Here is a 15,005-nt window from a genome sequence, read left to right on the forward strand (position 1 = left end):
TCATAGTACATATTATGGAGGTAAATACAAAATATTATATTTTTGTATTTTTAAATTTAAAAATAATGTAGTATTTTGCCTGTCAGTGATCCAAAAGTTAATGGTTTGAAATAAAGTTGAAGTCAATTTCAACAGTGATGAAATTATAGTGTATTTTCAGTAATTATAAAGTGTACAAAAGTCGTATGTGTGTGTGTATATGACTGAGTGATGTTAAGGTGCTCTGGACTCTTATTTAATACTTAGATCATATTTTGTATATTGTAAAAGGTCACGTCTCACGACTATTAAGTGTGGTTTATGTCGTTACATTGTGAATATAATATTATAATATAATTACAATATAGTATACTATGATGTGCATTCACAGATCCGCGGCTCTCAACAATATGTTATGATGTTGAGTTGGTTTATGAGTTTGTAACTTAAGAGTTTAAAGGCAATGTTTAAATCTGTTACATTATAGATTTGATACATTTATATGTAAATATGTTACATATTTTCTTTGTTTTATACAATAAACCAACTTTTAAAAATGATCACTTGGAAGTTGACGGTTATAAACTTTTAGATATAATAAAAATTTTATTTTTATTTTTCACAGAAATGAAATATTTCAAGAAAATAAATTTCATAAATTAGAGAGGTATCTCTCACTAACATAGTTTCAAAATTACACATAATATGATTGTATTATAACTACAAACATGAGATCATTTACGGTAATCGGTGTTAACATGTGGTGGTCGATTAATGGCTACTGCAGCATAAATAAATCCAGCATCATTTATACAGGTATCCATTAATTTCCAAGTATTGGTGTTGGGATCGTATATTTGGATAATCAGCATATTAGTAGAAGGTGTATTACCCACAACATACAATAAACCATCTAAACTGACTACTATACCTATATAAAAAAATGTAATATTTAATGCATTTTTACAGATATATCTATGAAAATATAAATATTATAGTTACTAGAATGGTTGTCAAAGAACATGTCAGCCACTGGAGTCCATACTCCGTCACTTGGTCTATAGGCCTCGACAGATTTAAAATATCCTGAACCATGTGTACCACCGACAGCATACATAACACCGTCTAAGATTCCAATACCAGGATGAGAGCGACATTTGGACATTGGTGCTACTAGTTTCCATGTGTCAAGACTGGGATCATAACATTCAACTGAATTCAAATGTTCTCTTGTAGAATTATCAAAACCTCCTACCTATACAAATAATACAATTTAATAAAATTTAATTTTACTAAAAAATATTTTTTACCGCGTATAAAAGATTGTTTAGAATTCCAACACCAACATCACATCTCTTGTTAGCCATACATGAAACCATTCGCCATTCTTCAAAATTGACATCGAAAACTTCTACACTATTTAAACAAATAGAACCATTTTCTCCACCAACCTAAATTTTAATATTATATCATATTTATTAATCAATAATCATATACTAGCCATCCCACGCCTAGTTTTCATTTTTTTAATATAAAACTATAAATTAATGTAGGTTCCATATTGGTAGCTTAAGTAAAGAAAACAAAAAATTCTATAATTATTTGTAGTTTCACTACTCAGAAGGTATTTGGTAGATATTAGATAATAACCAAAACATATTTTGAGGACCAATGACTTTTTCTTATGGTTATATTTAATTTTGTGTAATTTTTCTGAATTTAAGTTACCATAAATAGAAAATGTCACAAATGTGTGGCTCCCTCCAAGAACTCAACTACTTTCACGTTTTTCATTGGATTCTAATGAATTTTATGACAGTAAATAAACATAAAAAGAATATGTTCAAAGGTATCAACTTGTATCTGATAGTCATAATAGTGACTTATTGACAATGTTTTTAGTATTGCTACCTATCTGCTTGAAAAAAGCTTATAAACACAAATAATTTTAGAAATCACTGAAAAAACAAATGAGTAATATAAAGGGTAACTTACAGCATATATACTATTATTTAATACACCAACGCCTAAACGATCTCTATCAACTAACATGGTAACCATTGGTACGCAACTGGATTTTCGTGAAAATAAATCAAGCATTTGAATAAATTGATCAGATCTACAGAACATTGAAGAATTTTGAATACGACCAACAGCGACCACAAACTGGTCTGCTATTAAGGCAAGATGAGTTGGGTGGCAATCCTCATTCATTTCTTGTGCAATGTGGCATAGGTTGTTTGGTGGGTCATACCAGCTCATAAAAGTCTTGTTCATAACCGGCGAGTAACTCAACATAAGGATAACCTGGAAGAAATAAATTTATGAAATAACTATAAAGGTAAATTTATCAAAACAGAAACATACTTTTTGTAAACCACCAGATTGTCTAGGTTTACACCGAATAGTTTTTGGTATGGTCATTATTTTTTGTGACTTGATTAGATGAAATTGTATCGCTTCTAATACATAATCCTTACCTAAAAATATTATAATTATATACCACAAAAATTACAATAAAATTATAATTTATGGAAAAGCATACATTTATGACAATTTTTTAGGAGAGGCTCTTCGACTACATTGTCTAATAGATACGGTTTTGATGTTAATGGCAATCTTACATGTTCCATCAAATCAGGCAAAAATAATTTTCTGCAGCTTAATTCATGTTTTACCCAATTCATAACACTTTCAAATACCTATAACATACAAACAAAATTAAAAACATACAATTTAATTAATATAATATAACATCACATTATTGTAATCTGTATATTATACTATATGAAATTGGGCTCACGCCCGTATTGTAAGCTAAATAAATAAATAAATAAATAAATAACAAAATGTATATACATAATATCGTTGCCAATATTTTTTTTTGCTCAATAATATATTTTTGTGTTATACCATCAACACAAACAAATTTAATTGATTTGCATGAGTTAAAGAATATTTTGCAAAGCTAGTTCTAATAAAAAATACATCTTGGTTACCTCTTGGGATCTCTTAAACAGCTACCTATTAGATTTATTTTTTTTATTGTAAGCCATGAATTATTTACTATATGCCTATATTAGTATATTTGAAACATAAATATTGTTAAGAGTTGAATTAGATAGGTATATATAGTTTTATTATTTGTAATATAATAGCTACAGACCAAGTTTATTGTAAGAAACATTAAACATTTAAATATATTACAACTATAGAGATATAATAGGTACTTTATATATTATATTAAAATAGGTATTTGGTTTTATCAACTATCTATACATGGGACAACCACCAAAATAATAATTTCTATTCTGTAAAAAGGAATTCAAATATACTTCTTACAAGCGGCCAATATATAAGATATATTAAACTTATACAGTTATTCATATATCTGCATGTATACTTTGGTCAAGTTAAGAAACATAGTGCCGACTTGAGTGCAAAGGCTTGGAAATACTGTACTGCGTGTATACAGATAACTTGTTGAGTGGAGGGACAAACAATTGCTGCTAGACTATGGCCTGATGAAATGATCGCCGCTACATGACTATGTTTCTCTACTTGAACAGAGTATAGGTAAGCAAATTGAGCCATCTTCAAATTTCAACTCATAATAATAAAATAATAGTAATTTTAGTCTTCTTACATTCTCTTCAAATGTAACAGCAAGGTCAGAACAGGAGATAAGTTGAATCACTTCTTCAGGAGATAATGAAAGAAACTCGTTATATTTTACCACTTCTCTGAAAACAATTATCGCAATGTATAGAATTACTTACTGAACAAGAAAATTAAGTTATGTTTATCATACAAAAACTGTTTTTTAATATAGGCATCAGAACTTGACATCAATTCTGTACAGTTATGTAAGTCAGCAAGTGCTCTGATTCCGAGACAATTTGAAGGATTTAGCTGTGTTTGTAAAAACTCTTCACATGCAGCTCTTATATAGTCGAACTGTATGAGATCTGCAGCTGCTAACATATCCTTGAGAAATAAACAACAACAAATTTAAATCATTTTAATTTAAGTATTATAAATATATAATACCTTTACATTCTCTTCGTTTACAATTATTTCTCCACTGTAAATATAATTTACCAAGAGTTGCAAAATGGTTGAGTTTAATTCTTTTATAATAATATGATCTTTATTCTTTTCTTCAAAGCTAGTGAACATGGCCCTGAAATATGGACTAGCTGATACTAAAACAACTTTATGTCCAAGAACTACTGTACCATCATCTGTTTCCAACTTAATATCGCAAAACACTTCATCTCTAAAAACAAACATTTGTTAAGTATTTATTTTTCTAGCTACTAAATTAAGTTGCTACATACATGAGTAATGATTGCAGGACCCCAAATAATTCTGCCGTGTGAGAGCTATTTTTAAATTTTTTTGGTTCACATCTTTTAAATTTCAGAACACTTGTTTGATCACCTTCACATGGCAAATGTTGTAAATCATTTTCATCCATTTCTTTTATAGAAATTAAACATTTTTAAATAATATGTTGAAAATTGTGAAAGTTATACTTAAATATACGCGGTTTCAGCAATTATTCAATATATACATATTGTAAATGAAATTGATAGCTATTTAAAAATATAAACATTTTCTGCATTCAGTTTCAGCAGTAACTTACATTAATGGTTTTCTTCAAATTTAACGTAAATTTGACCAAAATCGTGTTTTTACAATACTAGGTACGTACATTATATTTATTATGAGAAAATCATTATTTAGTGATTGTGATTTATATTTAAAATATTAAGATTTATAATTTTTTTTATTGATCTCATATTAGTACTAGCTGATCCCGCGCACTTTATTGCCTGCAAAAAATTACAACCACAGCACAACCCAAACACCGTGACAAAATCATTTTATATTATATTATAATAGTATGTATATATTTATTTAAATTGGGCTATTCATATACTCATAGGTATGCACCAATAGGTGGTTAGCCATGTTTCGGCCTTTAAAACCATAATATCGATATTGAATTTTTTTTTTTTGCATCGGTTATGAATTATGATAGGTACTATTTAGGTATGATGTGGTACCAATATTATTTCTATTTTTATTTCTCCGTTACAATAATATTATGTTCTATCTTACCCATTATGTATTGTTCAACAGGTTTACTTCAACGGAAGTCTGTGACACAAATTATGTCAAATAGTATTTGTCTGAACAAAAACGTACCCAACTAAAGATTATTCTGTAAAAAAAATAATATGTACAACAGTCAGTAATGATTGATGTAGTAACTTATGGGCTATAACTTTAAGAATTGAGAACTATTAACAAATCATAAGGATTCATTTCACACTTAAAATAATTAATTATAAATTGTCTTCGAGAATAATTATCGAGGTCTGTCGTAGTGTCGTCTTTAAAAATATATACTCGACATGTCTCGTAACAATAACACAAAATTAATTTTGTATAATCTCAAATCTGTGATAACATTATATTGTTATCAATGATAGTGTGGAGGTCGCAGTGTTACGAGAATGTCACACCCATAGACCTATAAACTAAGTGTATACACCCGCATGTGTTGTCTCCGTCTTACAAATGTGCCTACAACATAACAAAAACTGTTTTGCGCTTGACAACTTATATTTTTCTGTGTTTGTAGTGTAGTGGCTTCAAAATGTCTGAACACACAGAGTGGAAAATTATCTATCTACGTGCTCATATTTTAGATAACATAAATACAATAAAAGTTATTTGCTTCTAAACGTTTGTTTTTTTTTCATTTGCTTATTAAAAAAAAAAAAAAGAACGCTGTTGCACAAATAAAGTTCTTTTTTACGTTCTACAATTACTATGGTGAGAGAAAAGTTGTCCTGCGCAAAACAGTTGTTGCTGTGTTGCACATTTTGTAAGACGGAGACAACACATGATAGGGATAGACATCCTCTTAAAGAGATTGTTATATTGATATTGTTATATTGAACGTACAAGAACGAATAGAACATTTATTTATGCATACAAGTAAAGTGAATTTATCAAACAATAATATTATGTGGTGTGCGATGATAGTGTTATGATTGATTGAATATTTAAATGATGTGCGTTTAAATACTGACGACATTTTTACAGCCAAGAAAAATTCTCCGTTCGAGAGACCAACTACATCTAATTTGTACTTACCTATATACCTTATATAGTTAATACTGTCTAGGTGAGTGGAAGAAAATACATTTCCCAGTATTTTTCAAATTTATCGGGAAACGAAAAAAATAAAATAATACCTATATTAAAAACGGTAATATTTACTCGAAACTAATTATTGTTTTGTTGTTGAACGTCTTGTGAATTGCGACCAATTCAAAAATAAATATCACCCTAGAGACGTAAAATATTCATCAAATATTTATTTATCATATTTGTAGAAATGAGAAAATTTTTATTTTAACATACAATAGGTATGTATATAGACCAGGGCCTAAAATACATGTGATTTCAGGGGACACACCACACACTTATTAGTTTAACTGTTAATTTTGGACCTTAACAGTTTTCTATAGCAAACGAAACCTGTGGGGGTTGTAACACACAAAATCCCCCCTCCCATCACTTTTATATACCACTTATTCGGCAAGTGAGTTAGTGAGGTAACTTTTATAATTATTTTAAATCACTAAAAGTAGTAAAAGCCTATGTGTGTAGTAAATTGAAAAATATTTTTGTATGTTATCATCATAAATTAGAATATAATTTATGGAACGAAATAGTTTATAAAAATATTCACAGTTTTTACAAACAAATTTGATTATGTTTAGAAAATGATAGTGGGTTTGTTAAATAAACTGTTATAAAATAACTATCTGATTCTTTAAAATCCGATTTATGGTTATAATAATCAGTTTAGTAATTTAATTTTTTTAATATTTTAACATACCTATTTTAGACTTAAAATAAACAACAGGGCACATATTTATAATATGCTATAGTACCTTTAGGTACTTAATATTATGACAATATTCTATAAATTACGATTTACGATGCTCTTACTATAATTAACTTTTCAGTAGGCATACTTTGGTAGGCATGTATACCGATCTTCTACGTATAAATGGTAAAAACATTTTGTCGACACATTACAACTCATATTAACTCTAAATTATGTTTAAATTCGTACATAATTGCTCGTTACCAAATGGTATTGAATCAAAAAACATACGTAGTACATCATAAAAATGTAATATTTTAAGTATAGAAACATAATATGATTTTTTATATCGAACTCACACTTAACAATTTATGTATTGGAGAGTTGATAATATAGTCAAAAATAAGGCTTTTTAGGTACTGTCTATAGTTCTAAATGCTGGCGATACAATTAATATAAATTATATGTTACGCATCATTGTATAAATTGTTTTCTGAATATTCTCTAGTCTCAACTGAAACGATATCGGTAGTCAAAGGGTTACAATTTTAGAGTAAGTGACAGACAAACAAATTGAGTGACAGAAAAGTAGATTTATTTTGCGATGTCAACACACAATAAATAATATATTATTATCATTATATGTGCTGATTGGAGTTTTGAACTATGGCATTTTTGAATTTGAGATTTATGGAGACTTGATGAATTATAATTAACAATTCTGAAACAATACAAAACATAATATAATAAATTAATACAATAATATAATATTATGATATATGACATTGTGTGCGTGATCGTTGAATAACGTTTGCAGATAAACGGTTAATTCAATAGTTATTACATAAAAACTAAATTATATTTAATTATTAAAAATTAATTTTTATCACACGAACAAAAACATTATTTACCTATATCGCGTCGTGACCGCCTACATCCACTGTACGTGGCTTATAAAAATATTTCAGGTAAAATATTATATTTACGTACCTATACATAATTAATTCTATTTAGTCTCACGCTTAGATATAATACGTATACGTTTTCGTCATTGACGACACTTTTATTTTTATATTTAATTTGGTTTTGTTAAACGCATATAAAATAGTAACGGCATGGCTAACGTTCATAAAAAAATTTAAATCGAAGAATAGTATTTATGAATATAATTAGATTAATACATTTCAGAATTTATTGAAATATCTAAAAATTATAAGCTTACGCAGTCATGAAAAAATCAATCAAATACACGTTATACCATATAGATTATGAATACTAATAGTATTATATAATATAGTATGCATATAATAAATGGTTATATGTACATATTACATATAATATATAAAAAAAATATTCACCGAAATGGTAAATACAATATGAACTTATATAATATTAGTTTAAATAAATATTAACATGACAATTTGAAAAATCAATAGAATTATCTAACTATATTGGAAAACCAATGCGGATTTAGCTTGAGTATTTACCATCAATTGGCTGGTGGCTGGGGTGGCTTTGGCGACCGATTTGATGGCCTTGGCAGGTTGGACTTGTCCGACGACGACGATGTTCATGGATACTTTTTCAGCGCCCATTTTTGGTTTTTGGTTGGTTTTTTGAGGAGTAGTGAAGTGAAAACTGCAAATAGACAACAAAAAAAAAAAAAATTTAAAATAGAAAACACGAAAATTTAAAATAATATAAAGATAAAAGAAATTTCGTTTCTCGTCAGCTATAATTAATACTCACAGAATATTATATTTGCACAAAAATTGCGTTATGCCGGAACGAAGCATCTATTCGTCCTTATATACATCAGCGGCCTAGTGTGCCTGGCGTGGTGGCGTGACCATATCTCTTAAAGGTGATTCGTGTAACTGATATCGTACGTCGGACGACGTCAAATATTACTATATATAAAATTACATATTTTACTATTTTACGTTGAAAACCTACCTATCCATCAATCATTGTGTAAACGGATCAATTAATATGATTAAATCTTCTTCTAAAATATGAATATCACTAAATAGATGGAAAAAAAATTGCACATTTGATTTCCATACATTCCAATTTTGGTTAACGTCTACAACATAAACGTCGAGTTGACTTAAATCATAAAAAATTCATATTGAAATATAGATTCCTTTACAAAAAAGTCCTCCAAAAAGTCTGTATTAATAAATCAGTTCCTTGACTTGAAATAAACTAGTTCAAAATCCGATTTGAATATCGATAGAAATCATTAAAAATTAAGTGATATACATTTTTTTTTAAATGGTATTCAAATGTCGAATTGAAATCGAAAACAATTGAAATCGATAATTTATACTAAAATAATAATCGTTTTATAATAATTTATATATCCGAATCAATTAAAAAATTTAAAAAATGTATGATTTAAATTTATAATCTAACAATAGCCCATAGGTCTATTAACTATAATATTGTTCATAATATGTAGCAATGTAGGTAATACGAAACACCTAACTAATATTTCATTTTTTGATTCCCGTTTCATAGCCGTGGGTATCTACAAATATGGAAGCTGGAATGATAGGTTTCTCGTAGTTAGAAATCGAAAATAGTACGTATAAAATCAAATAAAAAAACTTTATACAATTAAATCGACATCATGCAACAGTAAATAAATAATTGAATTATAATATTTTAATATGTTTTTTTTATATTGAAATTAAAATAAAAAAAACAAATAAGTATTAATTATAAGTGAATTGAAATAAAAATCGAACATTTTTATTATACCACTTTGGTAAGAGAGTAAATTACTAGTTTTACCTTCGTAATATTTTCCATGTCGTACCTATTATGACCACTGAGTGTATTATTATTTAATTCATATTATTATAAAATGTTCTTTTTGTAATTTTTATACAGGGTTATTTCCCAACCATCACGTTCAATGTTTTCTGAATTTTAAGTACCTATAGGTACCTATATTCAGATATTATATTTTTAAAAACTTATATATTTACACAGTTTCAGTTGTAAACTGTGCCCATATGATCTCCCTTTACTTAAGAATCACGATTTTGTATATTGAAGATTAAGAAAAATATAAATTATAAACTGCCTATAAGAACTATAATTGGCCAAACTGTAAAATAAAAAATGATTTATAAAAAAAACAAATTGATAAGATAAAACATGTAAAATAAAATAAAACACTGCATTATCGCGTTTATACAGTGGCGTATATACGAATTATATTCACTATGGGCCGATTTATCAGTCATCACTAGACAAGCATAGCACGACTAACATGGCCATAATTATACATTTTTTAGGGTTGTTATAATTATGACATTTAAATATATACAGTACAAATATAAATTGCTCAATTTAATTTTATAATTCCTATGTAAAATTATTTTTTTGGTTCTTTTTTTAAAAATAATGACAGTGTTATTTATATATTTTGATGTTATCTTACTATGAATTTAACATCAAAGTCAATAAGTCATCAAAGCAAGTACTGACAATATAACATATCCTTGTTGATTCCTCAAAAACGATTTTAATCAACCGGCTAACTTAATCATGGTGAAAAACTGTTAACAGTGCAAATATACATGCAATGGTTTGATTGAACCTGCAATTTCACTATGGGTCCTGGCCTAGGGGGCCACCCCCCTAAATACGCCACTGCGTTTATATAAATAAAATCAATTATGTCGTATGAATAAATATATAAAATAATCAATTGTTTTCACGATGAAGTATTTCCTCTGGGAGATAACATACAATGTGGGTACCAGATTTTACATATAGAATGACTTATCGTCATTATCGAACATAATATTATCCATCAATATGGGTTGAATACAGCCATTTCTACGATTCTATGATTTTTGAATTTTAAGTATGTACATGCGTCTATATTTTTAAAAACTTAAATATTTATACAATTTTAGTCGTAAACTGTGCTCATATAAACTCCCTTTACTTAAAGAACATCACAACACAAAAAAACAAGTTTACTTAGATTTAAAGTAGGTAGGTAGGTACCTATATGTCATTATCTAAGAAATATATCTCACACTTAAACATTAATTATTTAATGAGATACAGGCGTTTAAAATATGCGAGTGACGTCATTTAAAGTCTGAACGGATTTCAATCGTCAAAGATAATATTTTTGAAATTTTTTTTTTTGCAACAACTTATGCGTTTTTTGTGGAGTGATTATAGTTTGATATTATACTTTCTAGTTTTTTTATGATAGATAAAACTATTATAGTACATTTCGTAAAAATTAGTTCCATACGGCAATACAACTCGAGTCGCGAACTCAATAATTTTACTAAATTATAACTTATAAAATATAAACATTATTAACAAGATATATTAAATTTTAAATCACACCATCGTGTAAAACTACTTTTACACGTAAAACATATGCGGCTGATCACTCGTCAGATTTATGACGTCACGCGGCTTTTCGTCGACTATCATTATCTCGTCGAATAATAATTTTTTTAACTCAATGAACTTAAGATTAAAAAAAAAAAAACACCTTTGTGATGTCCTTTAAGAACCAAGATTTTGTATTTTCAAAATGTAAAATTACAAATGATTAATTATAAAAAAAATACATTTATAAGACAAACAAGTAAAATTAAATTAAATAATGAATTATCGCGTTTATATCAATTATCAATTATGTCATGCGAATAAAATAATAAATATATAAAACAATCAATTGTTTCCACGACGAAGTATTCTATATTTCGACCGGGAGATATCTATGTAGGTACCATATTTTACCTGTAGGTACTTATTAATATTGTCACTATCAAATATAATATTATTTTTTTTTTTATTGAGAATAAAGGCTTCGACAGCTAGGTCATTAGCCTGTGGTTGTGGTTACATAGTTCCATTATAAATAATGGATAATTAAGTGATAAATTAAGATTGCATACTTATGGGATAAGTCGTTTTTACAGTATTAAAACATAATATTATTGTCCATCAATATGGGTTGTATACAAAAGATCATAAATTCAAATAAATGTTTATCTGGTTAGTGGTTACTAACGATACAATACGATTATTTTCAGATTTTGATGGACATTTTTCTATGACCAATCGATGTATATTATGTATTTTTTTTACGATTTTTTAGAGCACAGATATTATATAATATTATAATGATTAATAAACAATAAAAACCCGTAACTAATTGTCTACAAACGGTACAAATATTTTGACATAGCATATTCTAGGTATATGGTATATCATATTATATGTATTATGTATGTACCTAATATGAATATGAGCAAAAAATGAATGTCTAACGATGTAACGAACAATTATACAATTATTCAAAATCTTTTATATTTACAAGTTTTAACAATCATATTTCCATCGACGTGTATTGTTTACAATATATTTTACATATAATTAATTATTTTGTGAGATACGCGTTAATATTAATTTATAATATTATGATGTGCCCGAGGAGGAATACATTTAAAAAATTTAAATTTCAGCCTATGTGAACTTCGTAAGCTATAATTATATGTAACAGCCCGAGATTAGATATATTTATTCAATATATGTTTTTCAAATAAACAATCCTCGTAATATTATTACAATAATCACGCCACGACGCCCGTCACCCCACCTTAAATCAGTCGGTGGGTTTGTATATAAAGGCGTCTGAGATCTCGACTCCGGCATAACGCATCCTTTGTGCATATCTATTCTTTGGTAAGTATGAAACGACAGTAATATAATTGTTTTATATTTATTTCAAATTAATAATAGTTTTTTTTTTTCCATTTACAGTTTTAACTTTCATCCTCAAAAACCAACCAAAAACCAAAAATGGGCGCAGAAAAAGTATCCATGAACATCGTCGTCGTCGGACAAGTGCAATCTGCCAAGGCGGTCAAATCGATCGCCAAAGCTACACCAGCGATCAGCCAACTTATGGTGAGTTAGATATACGATAATTTAGATTTTGTTAAATTTTAAAATCAAAATTTGTTTGAAGATAAAATCACAACAATTTATACCAACATTTATAATATTTTGCTATAGTCGTTTTTACGATTTTTTATTATTTTTATTGGTTCAATTTGCAAATGCAACATTAAAATCAACTTTTTAAAAAACATTTTTCTCATGTAAATATTTTTGCAATATCAAACAATTTAACTTAAGATAATTAAAAATTATTAAGCATTTATATTTAATGGTTAAACTAATAAATTTAAATCTTGATATGAATTACGTTATCTAGCATTATTAATATTTTACGATTTCGTTCTCAAAATATTAAACCAACAATAATAAACAATATATATTTTTAATTTTGTCATGTTAACTTGACATGATAAATATATTTTATAGTAGCAAAATTTAATGTAAATTATTCTTCTTGGGAAGATTTATTGTACGCACAACGCAGTATTATTACACGATTATAATCGTATATAGGTATTACTTTACAATAATATTAGTAATATAGTTTATATCGTATTAGTTAATATAAGTTGACCTGGTTAATGCTTAATGCTGCAGTTTATTATAAAAATATACAGATTAGTGTATTTTTGAGCATTTTTTTTTTGCACCTTAAAACATATTAATAGTTAGTTGAAATATATGAATACGAATTCTCCTTCATAGGTAGGCAGGTATTATAGCAGCATTATAGTATTATGTTCTCATAGTATTGTTTACTTTATTAAAATGTGATGTAATTGGAGATAAAAATTACTTTTATCATTAAACTATACATTTTGATTCAGGTACGTTTTATTTTTGTTTGTTTCAGAACTGTTAATTCATCCAGTCCATCACATTGCAAAACTCAAAAATGCCATAGCCCAAACAATACAATAATAATATGTACCTAATTCATATTTCATATCAGTATTGAAACCGCAAAATAAATCAGTCGTTTCCGATAAACTTAACTGTTTTTTGTGTCATTTTTTATCTTTACCTGATTCTTTGTCCATAATACAGACTCACGATTTTTTAATTAGGTGGCGATGAATAATAATATAATTGATTTTAAATTGATTTAATCGTTTTGTATCATATTGTTAATATGCCGATCGTCGTCTTGTGTAACAAATATCAGTCATAACATACTTGACAATATATTTTAATATTATCGGAGGTAGATTATAATAAAGATACAAATAGTCTTTCAAAAAGGATTAATAGAATTAATGGAAATAATTTAAAATGTGATTAAATAGTGAGCCCAACCAAAACATTAAAGCCGCGTACACACTTGTAACATATTTTTCTGTTACGTCGTAACGCCGTAACACCGTTCCACAAGTTGTCGGTAAATTTGGCCGCATCAAAGGACGTTACGCGCAAATGTTACAAGTGTGTACGCGGCTTAACATTTACTATTAAGTAGTGCAACTATAAACTATCGGTTGTTCGATATCAGAGTACCTAATCAATATGAACTAATAATCGGTCATTGGCCTTCCTAAACACTTGTTGAGTATAACCTAACCCATACCTATTTAATTATAAATTAAAACAATAATATAACAGTAGATATAATCATATTGGATTAATATCCAGGTGTGTTTTATTTATTTATTTTGGGCACGAACATAATTATATGTCCAAATACAAAATATAATCGATGAGTATTAAGATTTATTTTGCCATTAATTAAAATATTTGAAATGTATTGTGATAGCAACATATAAATTTAGATAGCGATTGTGAGTTATTGTTGTAATCCAGAAATAACATAATTACATCTAAATACCTCCCACTTAATTTTTGTAATAGGTGGTTTCATTCCAAGATGACTCAAAAAGTCAAAAACCGCACGAAAAACGATTTTCGGCGTTAGCGTTTTATCTCGTGTTGGTCTGACGGAGAACAAATAATAATGCGCCGACATCCTCTTGGCGGTATCAATATGATAATATTGTTTAAAATGTTGCATCCCTTACAATGTATTTATTGTTTATTTGTTTGCAGTGTTCACACGACGCGCATCGATCAACCGTATGCCAAATAGAATATTCAAGATGGCCCAGGCGCGGCTCCAGAGACTTACAAAGGGGGGGGGCATTTTTTTTCAGCTATCACTAAATTG

The 15,005-nt window shown here is 27.8% G+C and overlaps 1 protein-coding gene and 2 long non-coding RNA genes across 4 annotated transcripts; 1 reads left to right on the plus strand and 2 right to left on the minus strand.

Moving 5' to 3' along the window:
- Positions 1–565: 565 nt before the first annotated feature.
- On the minus strand, positions 566–5,426 carry LOC100166495 (ring canal kelch homolog). Of its 2 annotated transcripts, XM_001950760.4 has the most exons (11): positions 5,107–5,426; positions 4,320–4,461; positions 4,030–4,258; positions 3,791–3,966; positions 3,626–3,722; positions 2,525–2,681; positions 2,347–2,459; positions 1,975–2,286; positions 1,290–1,430; positions 982–1,234; positions 566–910 (listed from the first exon to the last, which is right to left on the minus strand). In XM_001950760.4, exons 1-11 carry the CDS (start codon positions 5,108–5,110, stop codon positions 714–716), a joined length of 1,821 nt encoding a protein of 606 aa, XP_001950795.2. In that variant the 5' UTR covers positions 5,111–5,426; the 3' UTR covers positions 566–713. The 2 variants fall into 2 exon arrangements, with proteins under 2 accessions (XP_001950795.2, XP_029345666.1); XM_029489806.1 differs by lacking the exon at positions 566–910 and having other exon boundaries at positions 1,059–1,230.
- Positions 5,427–7,465: 2,039 nt separating this feature from the next.
- Positions 7,466–8,765, minus strand: LOC100575566. The gene is made up of 3 exons (XR_510698.3): positions 8,642–8,765; positions 8,380–8,530; positions 7,466–7,613 (listed from the first exon to the last, which is right to left on the minus strand). It is a non-coding gene; the product is annotated as an uncharacterized LOC100575566 (long non-coding RNA).
- A 3,740-nt stretch (positions 8,766–12,505) lies between these two features.
- LOC100575663 lies at positions 12,506–14,902 on the plus strand. Its single transcript, XR_510699.3, has 4 exons — positions 12,506–12,628; positions 12,707–12,853; positions 13,701–14,817; positions 14,888–14,902. It is a non-coding gene; the product is annotated as an uncharacterized LOC100575663 (long non-coding RNA).
- The last annotated feature ends 103 nt before the right edge of the window (positions 14,903–15,005 follow it).

The sequence above is a fragment of the Acyrthosiphon pisum genome, chromosome A2 (genome assembly GCF_005508785.2).
Source record: "Acyrthosiphon pisum isolate AL4f chromosome A2, pea_aphid_22Mar2018_4r6ur, whole genome shotgun sequence".
NCBI lineage: Eukaryota > Metazoa > Arthropoda > Insecta > Hemiptera > Aphididae > Acyrthosiphon > Acyrthosiphon pisum.

Excerpts from the sequence above, each read along its gene's own strand:
- LOC100166495 (XM_001950760.4), bottom strand. Across the intron at positions 1,235-1,289 it reads TAAACAATCTTTTATACGCG|GTAGGAGGTTTTGATAATTC; the intron begins GTAAAAAATATT and ends TTATTTGTATAG. Across the intron at positions 911-981 it reads GTTCTTTGACAACCATTCTA|GTATAGTAGTCAGTTTAGAT; the intron begins GTAACTATAATA and ends TTTTTTATATAG.